Genomic DNA, 21,000 nt, shown 5'->3' on the forward strand with positions numbered 1-21,000 from the left:
TCCCAGATTTGAAAAGCACATGAAAATGTTTCTCCATTTTCAATATTGCGTGAGTAATGTTCCCATTGAAAAGTAATGGAGTGGAGTTGTCACTTGTCAGCACAGTTATTAAGGAGGACGAATCTTAGATCTTTCTCTCATAATAAAATAAATCTGTCAGAAAATCATTGTGCTCACACTTTCTCATGCCACCAAGAGATGGAGACTTAGCTGTGGTGCTCCTTCAGTGTCCCCAAGTCACCGTATGCTGGGGTTGTGGCTTCCGAACTGGGGTGACCACTGCCGCCCTCCCTGCCGATCGCCCGCTCCTGGGCGGTGCACGTACCTCAACAATATGGCCAGGGAAACTGTTCAGGAACTTGGCAAACAAAGCCACTCATTTTTCCCCAGAGTACTGATGTTTTGCCCCAAAAGGTATTTTCAGCTTTTTTCCCTTTGTTATTTTTTGTGGTATCTTAAACTAGTTTTAACTTTGAATTTGCTCTTTTGTAGCTATCCAGAAGCCATCAAAAGGAGCATTAATGGCACCTTGCTACAAATTAAGGGTGTCCCTTTGAATTGCACAGCTGAAACGTTAATAGGAGTTTTTAAATCCTTCAGATGTTAATTAAATACATACATTTATGTCATAGGTTTCCCAAACAAGCAGCGAGGAATCCTCTCTTCCTCGGCTGGATTAACTGCAGCTTTAGAATGTGTTTTCCCGTTGGGCGTTACTTTCCTGTATGGTCCATTGGTTTCTAGTAATTGAATTTTGAACTCTTTACAAAAGAATTAAAAGATAATTTTGCAGTGGAAAAGTAGGAAGAAGAGTTTAGAAAACTCCCTGTAACGTGATGGCTCGGTGGAGATGGACGCCCCAGCAGTCTGCTCCTGGGTTGTGTGTGCGCACGTGGGTACACACATAGCTCATCCAGGGCTTCTGGGCGTGTTTTGCAGAAACCGTGCAGATGGGGGCTCACCTCCACGATCTGTGAACCGCAGCCCTTCCCCAAATGCTAACTTTATTTTTACTTTGCAGTCTCGGAAAGGGAGTGACCCAGACAAAGAGAAAAAAGGCCTGGAGAGCCGAGCGGACAGCATCGGGAGCGGGCGAGCCATCCCAATTAAACAGGTATGCTGTTTCCCCCTTCCGGTCCCTGTAGCTGGAGACACACCCCGGGTCTCTGCTCGCTGTGATGCTGGCTCGTGCGCCAAGGTTTGTTTGATGTGCTCTGTTGATGAATGTAGAAGTCACTCACTTGACATCGATTAGAAGAGGTTCCTGTGTGTATTAAAATAGGATCATTAGAATAAGAAGAGGGAAATGTGACAACAGATCTAATGAAGTGCAGTCTGCCCGCCTGCATATGGAGCGTGTTTGGAGGCTGCACTGGCTTCAAAGGCTGCCTTTGTAGCTCGGCTTTGATTGGGCCGCTGGCCGCCAGTCGACGGGGTAAATCAGATCGCCGTACAAGAGCCCCTTGTGATCACAGGAGTAGCCCGACGTGGCCCTAATTTGCTCTCGCAGACGGACATCTGAACACTGTTTCAGGCTGGTTTGTAACAACGAGGCAATTAGTTGTGATAATCATAGCTGGTGTGTCAGCTGTGCGCTCTTGTTTGTAATTTGCTAATGAAGGAATTGTAACTTTGATTAGGTTCAGTTTCATTTAGATCTTATTATATAAGGGAACATTTACAGCTGTAATGCGGGGCCTTAATTAAACTTCCTCATTACACAACAGGACTCGAATGCAGGCATTTGTTTTGGCCTATGTTGCTAGCCTGGAATCGTTTTTCATTAGCCCAGAAGCCGGGTACCAAATTACTTTATGTCTCAAGTAAAACGGGAATTCATCGGACCTATTTGGCTGTGGTAGTTCCCAGGAAAATAAAAATAAGTGTTCAGCCCCGGCACCATGGCTTCTGGAAATGCCATCTTTTAGTTTGTTAAAGAAGGCCAGTTGATTTAGAGTTCATTCTGCTTCAGAGGAAGAGGAATCTGTAGGCAGGATAACAGCTTTGCCTCTTCTCCGGGTGCTTAGACAGTTTCACCAATCCTGTAGGAACTCGTGTTGGCACTGACCACCCTTGAACAGGGCTGGAGTCTTTCCACAGTTTAGTTTAATCCGTTTGAAACAGTAGGAATACAGCTTTAGCTGAGGACCGGGCAATTTCTGCACGGAGGTGTGGGGAGGGCCAGGATGGATTGGGCCCCAGCGTCACAGGTGAGACCAGAGCAGGAAGTCCACGAGGTTTTCATAAGACGTGTTCAGATGCTGAGCAGCCAGTGTGTGGGCTGGCATGGAGAACCACTAAGAAGAGTCCCCTTCCCTCTTCTTTGCTGTTCTCCCTTTTTTTTTTTTCTTTGAGTTTTGCATTTTTAAAAAAAAATTTATTGAAGTATAGTTGATTTACAATGCTGTGTTTAATTTCTGCTGTACAGCAAAGTGATTCAGTTATACATATATATATTCTCTTTCATATTCTTTTCCATTATGGTTTATCACAGGATTTTGAATATTGTTCCCTGTGCTATACAGTAGGACCTGTTGTTGTTGTTTATCCATCCCATATATAATAGTTTGCATCTGCTAACCCCAGACTCCCAATCCATCCCTCCCTCATCCCCGTCCCCCTTGGCAACCACAAGTCTGTTGTCTATGTGTGTTTTTGAAGGCTCTTAAACAACTTCTTTGCTGTAGAGATGCAAGCACACAGTTGCTTATTCTTTGTGCATTTATTTATAAACCTAACTCTCCAATAAGGTAATTTTAATGTGTAATTTTCATTCTGTTGATGCTGTTTCAACTAGAATTAGAAAAAGCATTCAACTCTTTTCCTCTCACTTAAAATATTGGTCCCGGGACATTTCCCTTTGGGAATATTAGAACTCCATACTAGACTGTTGCCTTAAGTCACGTGTCCTGTGGGTTCGGGTGGGAGCGTTGGCCTCCACGCCAGCCAGGCAGACCCTCAGGCTCCTCTGTGGAGGCGCTCGCCTTACAGGCCAGGCTTTCGGTATGGGTGCCGATGGAGCTTGACCGTGCGGCGTAAAGTTTGTATTAGCCACTCCTTGGAAGCTTTCAGTTGTGTATGTTCCAAATAATCCAGTCGAACTCTAAATCACGGTCTGGTTTTCTGGAGAATCGTGACACAGGCAGTGCACATAGCTCGTGTCCCTCGTAGCTGCCCCCCACGTGTGGCCACAGACCAGACGCCTCCCGGAGACCTCACCTGGCCTGAGTCCCCTGGACTCTGTGCCCGGCCTCAGACTCCTCATCTGTGAAATGGGCTCTGGACGATATCAAGTCCCTTGGGACACTGGGATGTGGAGAGGCCAGAGAGAATTTTTAGATTCCAACACAACTGGATTTTCAGATCAGTCTTGCTCAGGACTCTGTCGTCGGAGCCTTGCTGTGGGTCACACGGACTGTTGTGGGTTTGCACACGGCCATACAGATTTATCTGTATTTTTATAAAGGAACCGAGACCATTAGAGGTAGTCTAAATTCCTAACCCTCCCAGTGATGACTTCAACCGGTAGAAGTGAAGCAAGAGGATTACAGAGGATGGACGGAGCCCAGTGGGGCAGCACCTGCCAGAATGTTCTAGACACTATAGACCTGGAACAACTAAGTGACTGCTTAGTATTCGTTACGCTGTTTTCATCTAGCATATCACTGAACCCTCAACATTGCGCGGTTCAGGTAGCTGCATTATCCTTATTTTTAAATTAAAGCCGCGTAGGGCAAGCTTTCCAGACCAGGCATCTTCAGAAGCCGAGGGGCCAGGATTCAGACCCCGGCCCCCGTATCCCCACGCCCGTGTGCCGTACACTGCCTGTCGGCGAAAAGCCTTCAGAAAGCTTGAGAAGCAAAGTTACGTGTTTTAAATTAAACATGTGACCCCTGACCTCAGACAGAAGTACCTCCTGCTTGTGGAGAGGAACCTCCTGAGGTGTGCCTGCAGCAACGCGCTTCTCCAGGGACACGGGTCCTCGCGCATCTGTCCGGGGCTGCACGGGGCCCCTTCATCCTGTCCCGATAGCCTGCCCTTCCCACCAGCATCCGAGCACTTGTCTCCACACTCAGCCCGCATTCAGGACTTGGTCTGTATGTTGGGGCCCTGAACCCCAGCTCATGGGCCTTTTGCCTAACAACAGAGAAGTTGTCCTGAACCTCAGGGACCTGCCGGTGGGGCTGGGCTGGGGATGGCTTTGGGACGGGCCAGGATTTGTGATCATCACAGGGTCTGTCTTCCCCTCTGCACAGGAGTCTTGTCCGGCGCGGTTTAGGGCACGGGTGAGGCCATCTGCAACACGCTCTGCAGCCTGACTCGTGTTTTTACAGATCAAACACGTTCCAGTGGGTTATCTTAACCTTGTTTGGCTCACGCTTTACAGCTCGTCCATTCGTTGTGAGACAGAGGCTTGTTCCCCCAGCGTGGGAGCTGCCCGTGCACGGCAGGCAGTGGTCATCTCTTCCCTCCTTCCCCAGTGAAAGCTTTCTCGTCAAGGATATGACTGATTTTCTGCAAAGTAACTCCATTTCTTGAGGTGGACCTGGGCCTACCTCGCCTTTTTTGTCCTGTCTGAGATCTTAGTGGAGATTTGGTTCAAAGAGTTCTGCTTCTGCTGCTGCTTCCCCGTCTCCTTCTTCCTTCTCCTCCTCCTCCTCAAAAAGATCTATTCCAATAAAAATTAAAAAGCAAAGCAAGAAAAAGAAAAGGCCAGAGGCCCGGCTCGGCAGCGAGTGGGCTTGTCACGTATTAATTTTTCACTGCTGTGGAGAGTTGCACATGCATAATCGCTTGATGGCAGTGGGAGTTGGGGAGCTCCTATGGTGTCATTTGCATAAATCTTGTTAAGTCACTGGCAGTTAATGAAGTACAAATGAGCCCGGAGAAGGTGACATGCAAATCGTGGGTGGCAGATGGGAGGTCTGTTTGGGGGACGGCAGCTGTGTGCTCTTTCTTCTTTCTTTCCCTTCCGCATTTTTTCATCTCTATATTAGGGTCCAGATACTCAGGCACAGCCTGGCCTCTCCCTTCCCGGGCCTCCTCCTGTCCCCGGTGTTCACGCCCGGAAAACAGACCTCAGGGCCTCCTTGCCTCGCACCTCGTAACTGACACTGGAGTATGAACGTTTGAATTTTTACATCTTGGTCAGTTTATCTTGTCTTGCTTGCACAATTGAAAATACCTGTATGTATATTTTATTTGTGAGGACAAACAAGAAACAAGCAAACGCCTCCCTAAATGTTGTCTCGTGGGATTTCCAAGAATGAAAAAGAGTGAAAACTACTGCCTGCTTTATTATGCTTCTGTCTGGGTGGGGGTCTGTCCTTCCCCCGCTTCAGACAGACTGATGGTGTTTATCCGGCTGTTAACACCCATCCCAGGTTCACAGCTGGGCCCTAAGGGGTGGGCATTCCCGGTTAGGCAGCAGGGGAGATTCCAGAAGAGCACGGGGCCTGCCTGTAAATCCGGCCGCAACGAAGACCCCTCACTGTGCCTGTGGACCCCCTCAGCAGGGCCCACACGGGCCTGTCAGGCACGGCTGGGGTGCCGCTTGCCTGGTGGCTTGTTTCTTAAAGATTTAAGTGCTGGCAGGACTCACAGCCAGTTCTTAGAGACTCATGGGCAAAGCACTGCATCCGCTTGCTTCCTGCTTTCAGAAGTTTTCTATGTGTTTCGTCCACTGGTTGCTATTTTGAGAGAAACAAGTCTCCGTTGACCTTGAAGAAACGCAGGCAGAGAGGTGTGTGCGGGGACCCGAGCTGTGACAGGCACTCAGGGGCCACCCGTTCCGTTTGGCTCTTCCTCTGCCTGGTCCAGCCCAGGCACACCTTCTCGGAACTTGGGCCTGAGGTGCTGCTGGAGACCCGGCTCAGCTGTTTAATTCTGGGATGCTCCAGGGAAACACCAAACACGAAGTGTCTTCGTGTGACTTTTTTATTTTTTCACCTGAGTGGTTGGAAGCATTTTATTTTATTTATTTTATTTTTTAAATTTTATTGGAGTATAGTTGATTTACAATGTTGTGTTGGTGTCAGGTGTACAGCAATGTGATTCAGTTATACATATACATATATTCATTCTTTTTTAGATTCTTTTCTCTTGTAGGTTATCACAGAATATTGAGTAGAATTCCCTGTGCTATACAGTAGGTCCTTGTTGGTTTCATGTGACTTTTTTTAAGGTCTTAATTTTGACCTTGAACCCTGATGGACTTTGGCCACCTCTGGGGCAGACAGCCAGCCAGTGACAGCAGGGCCTTTTCTGCAGCCACTGAAGCCACAGGAAAGCCCTTCCCAGGGCATCAGAGGCAGAGCGGCCTGGGTGGCACTGTCCCCAGCGCTCTGCCATCACCTGTGAGCCGTTTTGAAGCCATACATGTGTTTGATTCTCAGTTGAGTAGAAAGCAGCAGTTGTCAATTAAGTGAAAGGACCCTCTGGAGTGAATCCCCTCGGCCAGCCTGTTGCAGGCGCTGACCTGTGTGGTCTGGTACCTGGGATCGACACGGGAGTGGGGAGGGGGGTGGATGGTACGGCGTCCGCAGGAAAAAAGCCACCCAATGCCGCTCACTTTTAGCATCTCCGGAAAGTTCGACACCGTTCACAGCCAGGTGGTCGGCCACCCAGCCATCGTCTGCTTTCCTGGAGGAAACAAGATTGGTGACCGGGCCGAAACTTTAGAGAGACTGGCAGGGAAAGAAAGGGACGGCTGTGCCCTCGTCCCAGGATGCGGGGAGAGCTCACCCCATGGCGCCACGTCCACAAGGGATCCTGTTTACTCCGTGACCACAGAGGGGCCGGTGAGCACCAGCATCCTGAGAAGGCTCTGCTCACCCATGTGGCAAATCAGCTCCGCGCGGCACCCACGGGGGCCCAGCCGGCTCCCCAGAAGCAGGTAATTTACTGACACAGACCCGGTGCTCTGAAAGCTAATTTACCTCACTTGGGTGCACAGGGCCCTGCGAGGATTGCATCCAACCTGGTTCACGACAGACTCAGCCAATTACGATTATTAATTTAATGGGTCAGGTGGGGGCATCACACGCTTTTCCTTTGACTCCTCAAATATCATAGTGTCATTGGCACTCTTGGCACACTTTGGAATATCTGGATGCCTGCGTTGGAATTTACAGTCATCCGTCTTTGATAAGTAGGGCAGACCCCCTGACACTTTGGCCAGTGTAGGTGGATGGCAGTCTGGTCTGTACAAAATGCTCAAAATGCTGAAACAAATGACATGACTGAAATACGAAGTCCATAATTTAAATATAAATCTGCAGAGCAATTTAACCTAATCCTTCCCTTGGTCAGGAGGGCTGCAGGAGGGTGATACAAAGTAATATACAATGAAGCACTTTATATACTGTGAACTAGCCCGCAAACATAATGTTATTTCCAGGAGTGGAAGTTCGTTTTACGACTGAGTGTGTCCTCTGTGTATCCATAATCCAGGAGCTGAGGTGATACCTGATTTAGTGATTCATTTCACCGGAAGGTTGTTTATTTTCTTTAAAAGTTCAACAGTGGTGATGAAAACCCAATTCCCTATGGGCTCAGAAAGATAAACTCACATACAAATAGAGGGAAGTTGCTCAAAGCTAAGTTTCTCCAAGCTTGTGGATGAATCAATAAGATACTTGGTTTTGGCATTATTTCTTACCAGACTCAGTTGGCTTGTAACTGTCATACACTCATCCTGTGTGGACACGCCGTGGGCACTCTGTCAGGGGCTTGGGGAGATAGAAGATAGATGCCTGCCACCCAGGCTGGCCTCAGACTTCCAGGGAGGCCCCTACCCCTGCCCTCCAGTACCGGTGGGTGGGCGTTGCAGTGGAGGTGTGTTGAAAGAGCCCTGTACCCCTGGAGGAACGGTGGATGCCACTGGGCTGGGAAGGGGAGGGGGAGGACCAGAGGGGTCAGTCCCTCTGGACTTGGAGGTGTGAGCAGGCAGTCATCAGAGGCAGAGGGGGCAGGGCGAGCAGAGCAGAGAGGAGGAGGGGGGCCAGGAGGGGAGGCTGGAACGGCCGAGGCGTCCCGTTGCCGAGGGCTCTGACTGCCCTGCGGAGAGGTGTTGGCATCAGTTTCTCTGCCTCGGCTGTGGGGAGTCATGACTCGTCCCCACTGAGTGGCAGCATGAGGGTGGGAGACTTCTGAGTGCGTGGAGCTCAGGGCCCCAGGCTCCCCCGGGGCAGAGCGCCCGCAGGCTGTGTCCCCGAGGGCCGGCCAGAGCAGCCTTTACTTCTCAGAGGGCCTGTCGCTGCTGTTCTTCCTGATCAGAGGGCTTCCTCCCCCTTGCTGCTTTATCCCCATAGTGGTTATGACACTGGGCGATTATAATCTGTCAGAGTACTCGTGGTGAACGACGTTTACTGGCTGTTTCCTGAGTGCCAGGAACTGTGCTAGAGCTTCACAGTGTCATCCCTTTGAACCATGAAGTAGTAAATATGATGGTGCCCATTTCACAGATGAGAAAGGTGGGGGCTCAGTAGCCTGCCTGGCATCACACTGTGGACGTCTGCTAGGGCTGCCGTCACAGAGTACCACAGCCTGGGAGGCTTAAACAACAGAAGTTTATTTCTCACAGCTCTGGAGACCAGAAGTCCAAGATCAAGGTGCCAGCAGGATTGATTTCTGGTGAGGACGCTCTTCCTGGCCTGCTGAGTCTTCCTCTTCTTGTAAGGACACCAGTCGTATTGGATTTGGGGCCCACCCTTATGACCGCAGTTAACCTTAATAACCTCTTTAAAGCCCCTATCTTTAAATAAGGTCATATTGGGGGTTATAGCTTCACCCTGTGAATTTTGGGGGGACACAGTTCAGCCCGTAGCACACGGCTAGTTAGTAGCAGTGCTGTGACAGGAGCTCCGGTCTGTGTGACCCTAGGAGCCATCTGAAACCATCTCTCCATCTACACGTTCTTCTGCCTTACGCCTTCCTAGGATTGCAAGGTGAGGCCGCTTTATTCCTGTCCGTATGTTTGAGAGTCGGAAGAACCTTTTTTAGGAGGCTCCGTGTACTAGTTAGGAAACACGTGGTATTTGAAATATTCTGATTTAAGCATTTGAACTTAAATTCTCCTAAGTTGCAGTAAACTTATCACTTGAAGTAAGACTGTTATAGGAATACTTCCTTCTACTAAGCCTGTAGCTCCCTCTCTAGGCAGTGCATTTTATGACTGTTAAGGCTAGCTTGGATTTCGTTCTTTGTGAATATAAAGTTTGAAACAAGTGAGCACCTCACTTTCTGGCAGGAAGAATCATACGGGCTGTCAAAATGTCATGTTTTGCGTCCATCAACTGATGAATGGATAAAGAAGATGTGGTATGTATATACAATAGAATACTATTCAGCCTTAAAAAAAGAATGAAATAATGCCATTTGCAGCCACATGGATAGACCTACAGATTATCTTACTAAGTGAAGTAAGTCAGAAAGAGACAAATATCATATGATATCATTTATATGTGGACTCTAAAAAAAAAAATGATACAAATAAACTTATTTACAAAGCAGAAATAGACTCGCAGACATAGAAAACAAACTTATGGTTACCAAAGGGGAAAGGGATGGGGGAGGGATAAATTAGGAGGTTGGGATTAACATATACACACTACTATATATAAAACAGATAACCAACAAGGACCTACTGTAATAGCACAGAGAAGTGTATTCAATATCTTGTAATAATGGAAAAGAATGTGAAAACAAAACAAACAAACAAATATATATATATATATATATATAACTGAATCACTTTGCTATATGCCTGAAACACTGTAAATCAACTATACTTCAGTTTTTTTTAAATGTCATGTTTTGCGTAAAAACAGCAACAGTGGAACCCTCTGAGACATTTGGCTGCTTGACTGGACACTTTTCCAAAAACTGGAGGAGGGGGCCCAGCTCAGCACGGGGCCCTGGCTTCTCACTCAGGCTCCCTTCTCATGACTTGGCTCCACCGGTTGCTCACTCCGGAGGCTTTGGCCCCAGAAATTGTGAAGATGGATGCGTCCTCAGACATCTTCACAGACCCCTTCCCAAGAAGGTCATCAGACAGCGACATTGTATCCGATAGATGTGAGCAGCAAAAACATATTTGCCTTCCTGCATCTCACTCAGGGAATTTATTTTTTAACGGAGGTACCGATGGCCACGTTTTCAAACCCTTGGTACCAAAGCTGACAGCCGTAATGAAATATGTAGAAATTTGCTGAAATATTATAAAACAGGCGTGGAAGGATTTGTAGGTTTGAGAAATCTGTTCGCAGTTAAACATTTTCTTCAAAGTACTTAAGATTATAGTTACGTTTATAGACTGGTGATATAGAAACATTTAAAAATATCACTTATATATGCAATCTGACCCCAAAAAACCAAAAAAAGATACAAATGAACTTATTCACAAAACAGAAGTAGACCCCCAGACAGAGAAAACAAACTTTTGGTTACAAAAGGGGAAAGCAGGGGGAGGGATAAATTAGGAGGTTGGTATTAACATTTACACACTACTATATATAAAAGAGATAACCAACAAGGACCTACTTATAGCACAGGGAATTATACTCAATATTTTGTAATAACCCTGTAAGGGAAAAGAATCTGAACAAGAATATCTATATATATTATATATTCTGTGTGTGTGTGTGTGTGTGTGTATATGTATATATATATATATATATATATATATATATATATATATACACACATACATACATATATCACTGAATCACTGCTGTACTTCTGAAACTAATACAACATTGTAAAGCAACTATACTTCAATTTTAAAAAATACTATTAACAACTTAGCACCTTCCCAAGTTCATCAGACCCACACCCCACTATATTTGCTCGTGACATTTCCATCTGCTTAGAAAGTCATCGCAATTGACCAGATTGCTGTTGTGTTCAGTTTAGTATAAGAATGCTGGCAACCCCCCTGGGTGCTTATTGTGCATCAGTTACTATATTAGATGCTTTAATCACATGACCTCACTTAATTCTCCACTAGCCTCAGACACAACTTACTGCCAACGACAGATAAGGAGCCCAAGGCTTAGGAAGGTTAGGTCACACAGCCCAGGTTACAGAGCTATAAGTGGCAGCACTGGAATTCACACCCAGGAGTCCTCTGGAAAGCGGTCCCCAACCTTTTTGGCACCAGGGACCGGTTTCGTGGAAGGCAGTTTTTCCACGGATGGGAATGAGGGAGATGGTACAGGCGGTAACGCGAGTGATGGGGAGCGGGAAATGAAGCTTCACCTGCTCGCCCGTCGCTCACCTCCTGCTTTGCGGCCCAGTTCCTAACAGGCTGTGGGCTGGTACCCATCCATGGCCCAGGGGTTAGGGACCCCTGCCTCAGGGCTCCTTCCCTTCCCTCCTCGCACACATAGGGCTCTCAGCTTCGGTTGGTCCCTGTAGTCTGTGTTTGTCACAGTCTTCCTGTCCTCAGGGCCCACGTCACATGCCTTCTGTTCCAGGAAAACGTGCCTTGTCCCCAAGGAGATGTGGTGTCTTCTCTCCACCCTCCCCTGACACCTCGTCAGGCCTTGGGATCTTGCCTCCGTCTTCCCAGATGCATGGACACGTGCATCCTTCATGCCCTCTGCTCCCACGTGCTTTGGGGGGAGGGGTGGGAGGGTAGGGGCGTTGCCTCTTTTGACAGTGTGTCTCTCCGGAGCGTCCACAGGGCAGGGCGACTAGGTAGGCAAGTATATATGGTAGATGGAATAGGTCAATAGTGTGAAATGTTTTTCTTTTCCCGAAAACAATATTATGTTTCTTTTAAAGAATATGTTACATTGGAGAAGTCATACTCTACATTGTTATATTTTAAGATACAGAATAATTTGTAATCCAACATTCTCTGAACTCTGATTCATGTACATAGAATACTCTATTTAGGTGAAACACAAGAGGTACATCTTTTAATCTTCAAAGAGTAAAACCTTTGTCAATGACCAAAATGATTGTAGAAAAGTAGTTTCTTCTAAAACTTCTTTACTACAGAAGAAATTGCGTATAGATGTCTTTTTTTTTAATTAATTTATTTTATTTTATTTAGTTTTGGCTGCGTTGGGTCTTCGCTGCTGCACGCGGGCTTTCTCTAGTTGCGGTGAGCGGGGGCTGCTCTTCGTTGCGGTGCGCGGGCTTCCCACTGTGGTGGCTTCTCTTGTTGCGGAGCACAGGCTCTAGGCATGTGAGCTTCAGTAGTTGTGGCACATGGGCTCTGTAGTTGTGGCTCCCGGGCTCTAGAGCGCAGGCTCAGTAGTTGTGGCGCACGGGCTTAGTTGCTCCGCGGCATGTGGGATCTTCCCAGACCAGGGCTTGAACCCATGTCCCCTGCATCGGCAGGTGGATTCTTAACCACTGTGCCACCAGGGAAGTCCCTAAATAGATGTCTTCATTATGTAATTTTGTTTCTAAAAATTGTTTCACGTCAAACCAGCAAATTTTAGTAACACTTGACTGTTTTCATAATTGCCACATTTTTGCCCCATTATTCAGCCTACATCAACCGTAGCCTTTGTGATTGTAATTTGTCCCCCAAAGAAAAATATGTTTATCATCAAGAAGTTCTTCTGCAGAAAAATAATTTATATTGTTTTTAATATGCATAAAAAAGAATTTTATGGAAATATATAAATATGCCAACTACACTAACAAACTACTGGGGATATGAGTAACATACAAGGGATGATTTGGAAATGAAGAAACACAAGAAGGAAATAAACATGGATGGACGTTCGGGTTTTCTTTGCTCATACCTAAACTATTAGAAATTTAAAACAATGAGAAATAATTTTATACTTAGGTTTATAATTATTAATAACAAAACATGATAAAGTCCTACTCTTAGCAAAAATTAGGGAAAAACAGAGTTTTAGAAATGCATTGCTGTGTTACTAAAAATTGGCCCGGCACTCTTGGAGGATAATCTAGCAGTATATAAAGGACTTAAAAAAATGTATTCACTTTGTCCCAGTAATCTTTCTCCCTTTCTCCTAGAAATTCATCCCAAGGGGATAATTTACTTGGAGAAAGGGACAATATCTTAAGTGTACAAAAATGTTCATAGCAAGTTTATTTATAATACTAAAATTCCAGGAACTACACATGTCCAACAAGCAAGAAGTTAAATTAGTGACTGTCAACTAACCAGTAGTAGGATATAAAGCCTCTAAAATGGTCAATTTGAAGGCTCTTTAGAGCTGTGAGAAGTGTTAGAAAATACTAAGTGAAACACACATGAAAATATATGTACATTCGGTTTAAAAGTGGATGAATAGGAACACAAACAAGTAAATTGGTGTGGGATTAAAAGAGAACTTTAAAAATTTTAACTTTTTATTGTGAAATAATTTTAGACTTGTACAAAAGTTGTAAAAATTGTACAGTGAGTTCCCATACACCCTGCACCTGGCTTCCCTAATGTGGACAGTTTACATGACCCTAAACAGGTATCAAAGCAGGAGACGACTCGGATAACACACTGTTCTGTCTGCAGACTCATCTCGGATTCCGTCCCGGGATGCAGCCCAGGCTCCCTCCTTGCATTTGGTTGCCGTGTCGACTTCCTCACCTCCACGCTGAGACAATTCCTCAGTCTCTCTTACCTTCCGTGACCTTGACACCATCTAGGAATACTCACCAGCTGTATTGTAGAATGTCTCTCGATCTGCACTGGGATGTCTTGTCTGGAATAGATTGAGGTTATGCATTTATGGCAGGAACACAAGAAGCGTTGTGCCCTTCCCAGTGCCTTCAACAGGGGGCACGTGCTTTCCAAATATTTAATTACTGGTAGCGTCAACCTTGGTCATTTGGTTAAGGTGGGGTCTGCGGGTTTCTCAATTGGCAGTTACCATTCTTCCTTTTAAGGAAGTTACTGATAAGTATCTTAGGGGGGGATACTTTGACACTGTGCTGGTATTCTGTAAAAACATGTTTAATGATATAAATTGCATTCAATAATAAGTAGGTTTTTAAAAAATGAAGCGTTTCCTTCTGATAAATGTACGTAGTCTTGAGCACAATGCCCCGGGCGCCATGAGTACATAAGTGGAACAAAGCTTATTTCCCCTCTTTTATAGCAGGTGAATTAGAAGTCTGGATTCCATGAAATGCCTCTCCTGATCAAAGGAGTTTCAAGAGTAGTTGTTATACATAAACTAGTGCTTTCAGGTACTTATCAGCCTTTTAACATAGTAATATCTGTAACTCAGAAATATTTCATAGTCTGAAAGAAAGGACAACTAATATCTTCCCTGTGTGATTTTTTTTCTTCTTCTCTTTTTAGTCTTCCATTGATTTACCATCTGAGAACCAATTAAGTGCTTGTTTAGCCCCTCCTTTGTTGGGGGGAAGGGGCAAAGGGGGACACTTGTGAAACTTGCTGGGCCTTTGAGGAGGAGCTGGGGTGAGGAGGGGTCCAGGAGAGGAGGGGCCACCCAGGTTGGGAGGGTGAGTGGACCTGGTGAGACAGATCCAAGGATGGAGGGGCAGCTCCCAAACTCAAGGCTGACCAGAGGCTGTGGGCCTTGGAATGTGGGCCTATGGTGGATTCTCAACAAATCCTAAGGAATGACTAACAGCTGCCAACTTCTTTCATTTACAAACTGGTCAGTCTTGTTTATCAAACAGCAGCTATGCTTTGAGAGCTGCTGGGGTCAGGGGTTGTACCAGGTTGGTGTAAAGTGGGAAGCTTTCCCAAGGTACTTCTCCAAACCAAGATCTGTTTCAGTTTGGTCCCCAATCGTTTTTTGCTTGAAAATTGAAATTCTACTCAAAATTTTACATATTTCTCTTAAGTAATTTATCTCAGAGAATGAAGAATATATATGTGTGTGTGTGTATATATATATTGATATGTATATATTTTTGTAATATATTAACATATATTAATTTTAAATATTAACCATAAGAGTTATTTTTCCCTGTGGTCATGCCATTTTTGCCCAAATAACCAAATGCTCTCCTTGAGTCCATCCTGAAATTACAGTATCTTAGGACAACAAACATACTGGTTTTTGTTTTTTTTAAAAACACATTTATTTATTTATTTATTTTATTTTTGGCTGTGTTGGGTCCTTGTCTCTGTGCGAGGGTTTTCTCCAGTTGCGGCAAGCGGGGGCCACTCTTCATCGCGGTGCGCGGGCCTCTCACTGTCACGGCCTCTCTTGTTGTGGAGCACAGGCTCCAGACACGCCGGCTCAGTAGTTGTGGCTCACGGGCCTAGTTGCTCCGCGGCATGTGGGATCTTCCCAGACCAGGGCCCGAACCCGTGTCCCCTGCATTGGCAGGCAGACTCTCAACCACTGCGCCACCAGGGAAGCCCAAACATACTGGTTTTTTAAAGCTGGAAAGGATTTTCATTTTACAGGTAGGGAAACTGAGTCCCAAGAAGGTTAGATGACTTACCCAAGGTTACACTTTGTTACATGCAGGATCCAGGATCCGTCATTGAGATGCTCACTCCAGTGCCCTTTCCACTATTAACACCAAACATCTTGGGCATTTTCTTCTTCCTTGGACCTTTTTTTAAAAGAATAGAAATAACAAATGATGTTTGCAGGTATTTTGATTTTGTTGTGACTGGCCAGTTTTTCCTAAGTTGGATCCTTCAGCTTTATACTGTTGGATCTATTTAAAAAAGGAGGAAGAGAAGAAATAGAAATCATTGTATTTGAAAGGATCTGATTCCCAGTATGAACCGTTTTTTTTAATGCATTTATTCAGCAGGCTCACTGATCTCCCAGCAGCCCTGGGAGGCTGTGTTCTGTTACTCTTTACGTTTTACAGATGAGAAAGCCGAGGCTCAGCGTACATGGGTTCATAAAGCCAGTAAGAGGCAGAGACTAGGTTCAAACCCAAATCTGCCTCTTTGCAAAACCTGTGTGGTCTTCACACTGAATGGCCTCATCTGCCACTGGGCTTCCCATGTGATATTAAAAATCCAGGCCCAGGACAACACCTAGGGACTAGTGCAGATGCGTTTTCCTAACAGCACCAGTGCTGCGGGGTCTTCGGTGGGTGGCATCCGCGCTCCACGGTACAGCCAGACCTTCTGCAAGATCTCCTTCCCCTTCATCCTCTAAGTGTATTCCGCAGCAGTTGTTTGTAATTGGAGTATCTGGAATTCGCTGTGGTTTTAATTAGTTGATTACTAGTTCTTTAAAATGTACTGTACTCACTGTGGGTCTTGCAAATTGGTAACTGGTAGCTACCAGTATAATTAAATATTTCAGAGCACTTGGCTACAGTAGCATTGAACTGTGAAGAAATAATGTAGAGCCAATCAAAAAGAGATCCTTGTAAACTCATTTACAGCGGCAGTGTATGTTAGGATCATCGTAGAGATGCTTATTGCAGGAGAAATTAAAGATACAATTTTGTGCTAAGAGGCAATATAGAAATTAGTTCCTGAATTACTTGTTAATTGATTTGGTAATTCCCTCGGGTCTGCATGCTCTTTTTTTTTTTTTTTTTTTTTTTTTCCCCTCTTTTTGTTGTTGTGTTCAGTTAATAGTGACTATTCTCAGAGCAATAAAAATATTTTTCTCACTTAGATCAGATATGTCCTTACATCAGACTGCCCACATTCATATTTGCAGAACAACAACGACAAAAAAAAGAAACTGCCTTCAACACAACAGGCATATTGGTGTTTGATGTGTACTCATCTCGGTAACCCGGGCATTCATGGGACTGGATCATCTCAGCAGAAGGGAAGCATGTTTTTGTGTCCCTTGTTGGAGGGAGGCTTCCCTGATTTTTTTTTCTCCTAATGGAAACCCTCTTTTTATTACCAAGAGAGGAAGAGAGTCAGCACACTTGATTTATGAAAGTCTTTCCTTATTGTTTGCAATTCAGCAAGAATAACCATACAAAACACCATTTGTAGACAAGTGCAAATTGCTCCTAGAAATGATATTGGAAGAAAATGAGACCTGTTTCTGTGCGTTGAAATTGAGCGTGGATCCGAGAAGAGCACCGTGAACCCTAGGTTGGCAGAGGGAGCCTTTCTGGGGTCTGGCTTCCCGTGCTGTGGCGGCCTCCTCCCTGCCTGCTTGTTGACAGACTGGGAACGACATTGGGATTGATGCATATATTTGTGCTGCACTGGGCTGTGCATGTGGACAGGAGGCCCCCTTGGGGCCCTGAGGAGTTTGCAGGGTGGTGGGCAGAAAGCTTGAGTGTGTGGCTAGTGCTGACAGAGCCAGACACACCCTCCCAGGAGGAGCAAGGTGACACGTCCCTCTGCAGGAACCGGCGAGGGCAGCGGGAGCACGGAGAATGGTTGGGGTCGGGTGGGGAGGAGGGCTTCAGGAAAGGAACGACAAGCAGTCTATGGTGACAGGTACCTGGATACTTTCTCTGGAAAGAGTAGGAAGAAGCTTGGGGTCAGGACCATGGACAGCAGATCCCGATGGCCACTGCGCCGCTTTCCATCTTGACAGACAGAGGCAGGGGGCCCGAGGAGTAGTTCCCAGTGCAAGGCCGTTGTGATGCGACCCGGGAAAGAGGGTGAGGACAGAGCAGGAGGCCCACGGAAGGAAAGTGTGGACGAGGAGGGACTGGGTTCCGGGGAGTTTCTCCCTGACACCGGGACATGGGACTGCAGTCGGCCGTCTTGGTGGCCAGGGAGGGTCGGTGTGCTTAGTAAATTAGTTGTGTTTAACAAGGCTACTTAATTATTTAGTAGATTGCATTTTTCTTTGCACTTTGGAAACTTCTGTGAGGAAAGCCGTGCTGTTCATCACCAGTGAGCGCTGCAGTTGCCTTTCCTCCAGTGCAGGGACGCCCAGGGCGTGTTCTAATCGTAAGGGCATCGAAGGGGTCAGATCTACTCAATGTTTCTCCCTCAAGGTGTTCATTTCGATGAACATTCGAGAATTCAGAAAGCCGCTGGTAAAGATTAACGTATACACACTACTAAGTATAAAATAGATAACTAACAAGCACCTGCTGTATAGCACAGGGAACCATGTTCAGTATCTTGTAATAATCTATAAGGGAAAGGAAGCTGAAAAAGAATATATATATAACTGAATTGCTTTGCTATACAGCTGAAACTAACACAACATTGTAAAGCAACTATACTTCAATTTTAAAAAAGGGAATTCCCTGGTGGCCCAGTGGTAAAGACTCGGCACTTTCACCGCCACGGGCCAGGGTTCAATCCCTAGTCAGGGAACTAAGGTCCCGCAAGCCATGAGGTGCGGCCAAAAAATAAATAAAAATTAAAAAACAAAAAAAGAAGAATGTAATTCCCTCAGGGGTAGCCGTTGCATGCTGGACGTTCTTTGTCAGATACCTTGGGGGTCAGAGGGACTCAGGGTTCATTTTGGGGAGAAGCTGTGCTGTAAGGGGGCAGAGGTGCCCAGGCCAGCCCCGGGAAGGTCTGCCGGCCCCAAGCGTGCGAAGCCGCAGCGTTAACAAGCCGCTCGCGGACGACTTACCTGGCAGCAGGTTGGAAAAGGTGTTTACAACACGTTTCTTCCTTGGAATTTTAAGAATCCTTTATCTTACACCGGATGCTATTCACAGTCACGGATGCTATTCACAGTCACGGTCGTCTCAGATACACCCTTCGGTGAGTCCAGTGGTTAACCAGTAAAAGCTCAGCTGTCAGTTGTCCACAACTAAATAGGCATGGGGACTCTTGATGGGATGCCCATGGGAGTTGCATCCCCATGGGTGAGTTCTGGAGCAGTTTTGGGAGGCTGGCATTTCATGCGTTTACAGGATGCCCCGTGGAAGGGGCGTGACCTGTGGGACTCCGGGCTGTGCTGGCACCTCCTGGGCGCTCTCCCTGGAGGTTAGAGCTGTCGGTGGTTCACACCCGGGACTTTGATTTGATTGGTCATGAGCATTTCACTCTTCTTCTCTTCGTCCTTCACCTCCTCCTCCTCCTCCTCTTCTTCTTCATTAGTAGACTTAATTTTTCAGGGCAGTTTTTGGTTCCCAGCAAAATAAAGCAGAAAGTTCCACCGTAACCTCTACCCACACATGCACAGCCTCCTTCACGACAGCCCGAAGCACAGCGGTGCATTGACTATAACCAGTACGCCTGCACCGGCACACCATTACCACCCGGAGTCCATGGTTCACATTACCCTTCACTCTGGATGTTGCAAATCCCCTGGGTTTGGACAGATATGCACTGACATGTATCCATTATTACAGTAACGCGGCATATAGGTTCACTGCCCTGAAAATCCTCTGTGCTCTGCCTATTCATCATCCCTCCTTCCCCCCAGCACTGGCAACCATTGAAGTTTTTCTTGTCTCTATACTTTTGCCTTTTCCAGAACGTCGTGTAGTTGGAATCATGCAGTATCTGGTCTTTTTAGATTTGCTACGTTCACTTAGTAATATGCATCTAAGGTTTCTCCATGTCTTTTCGTTGTTTGTTAGCTCATTTCTGAATAATGTTGCATTGTCTGGATGTAACACAGTTTGTCCTTTCATCAGTTGAAGGACGTCTTGGTTACTTTCAAGTTTTGGCATTTTGAATAAAGCTGCTGTGTAAACATTTTGTGTGCAGATTTTGCTATGGACACAGGTTTTCTACTCACTTGTGTAAATGCCAAGGAGTGGGATTGCTAGATTGTATGGTAAGAATATTTTTAGTTTCATGAGAAAATGACAGACTGTCTTCCAAAGCATATGTATCATTTTGCATTGCCACCAGCAGTGAATGTGAGTTCCCGTTGCTTCACAGCCTTGCCAGCTTTTGATGGTGTCAGTGTTGCCGGTCTTGGCTCTTCCAGTAAGTGTGTTCGTGGCATGTCATTGTTTTAATTTGCTGTTCCTCAGTGACCTGTGATGCCGAGCATCTTCTCGTGTGCTTATTGGCCATTTGTAGATCTTCTTTGGTGAAGTGTCTGTTCAGATCTTCTCATATTTCAGTTGGGTCGTTTGTTTATCATTGTTGATTTTTAAGAGTTCTTTGTACGTTTTGGATAACATTCCTTTATCAGATATGTCTTTCGAAATCAAATTCTCCCAGTCTGTGGCTTGCCTTCTCATTCTCTTGATCATTCCTCCTTCCACTTCTAATAATTATCCTTTAGTGTTCCCTGCCATCATTATTGATGTGCCCTTTCATTTCTATCTTGGGCTTGTTTGATTTGCCTGCAGTGTTTCATTAGCATTTTCTTTGCAGTTTAGTAGAATTATTGCTTACTTTTCGACCATTATACACTGAATGTAATGCATCCTCAAAATCATCAACTCTTGATTACATAATTGCTCAGGAGCATATATAATTTTTCCAAGTACTTTATACATCATATTAAATTTAGAATGGGTGAAACATTTTTTAAGTTATATAGTGTAGACATTCTAAACTTAATTCCAATTAATAATAATAAGCATTCAGGACAGTGTAATAATTCTCCCTGTCCTGTGTCAGTGTCAACATCTGTAATTAACAGCTGGGGGAGTAATCAATTGCCTGATGGCTTCTGTGTTTACTGCCTGGAGTAACCGGGTGTAGACCCACTGAGCCTTGGGGGAGGATATCTACCCCCTGGATAAAGGGGTAGGTAAGCAGCCAGCTCATGGTGTTGGTCAGTTGCCAGGAAGAAGCTGGCTCTCCCACCTCCTTTGTGGGCATAGGAGGGGAACCTCGTCCTCCCCACAAGGCAGGGTTTCCTTTGCACTGAGACCACGTCACACCTGACTCCTGAGGCACAGACTCACAAGGAAGTGAGGCTGGAAGGGCTGATGGGCTGGGGGATGCAGCAGAAGAGAACAAGGAAGCCAGACAGCAGGTGTCTTTGGAGGGAGGTAGAAGGCTTGCTACAGGACCCAAGGGTGGTCAGCAAGCAGGCTGTTGGGTGGAGGGATTGTGGATTGGAGCAGTGCTGCAGGAGGACCCTCAGGCTGCAGCCCAGGCCAGGGGGTGGGCAGGGGTACAGCGTGAGGCTTGAAGGGTAGGGGGAAGCCAGGAAGGAGGCGCTGGGACAGGGGTGGTTGCCTGGCAGAACTGCAGCT

General features: G+C 46.0%; 1 protein-coding gene across 14 annotated transcripts in view; it reads left to right on the forward strand.

Annotated features, from left to right (window-relative positions):
- The window catches only part of AGAP1 (ArfGAP with GTPase domain, ankyrin repeat and PH domain 1), a 550,747-nt gene that overhangs the window by 276,253 nt on the left and 253,494 nt on the right, over positions 1 to 21,000 (forward strand). For all 14 annotated transcript variants that reach the window (XM_082466340.1, XM_082466341.1, XM_082466330.1 and 11 more), the window contains exon 9: positions 1,022 to 1,114. In XM_082466340.1, the coding sequence (XP_082322466.1) occupies positions 1,022 to 1,114 (93 nt within the window). The remainder of the gene's footprint in view (positions 1 to 1,021; positions 1,115 to 21,000) is intronic.

This window comes from Balaenoptera physalus (genome assembly GCF_965194825.1).
Source record: "Balaenoptera physalus genome assembly, chromosome: 6".
Classification (NCBI taxonomy): domain Eukaryota; kingdom Metazoa; phylum Chordata; class Mammalia; order Artiodactyla; family Balaenopteridae; genus Balaenoptera; species Balaenoptera physalus.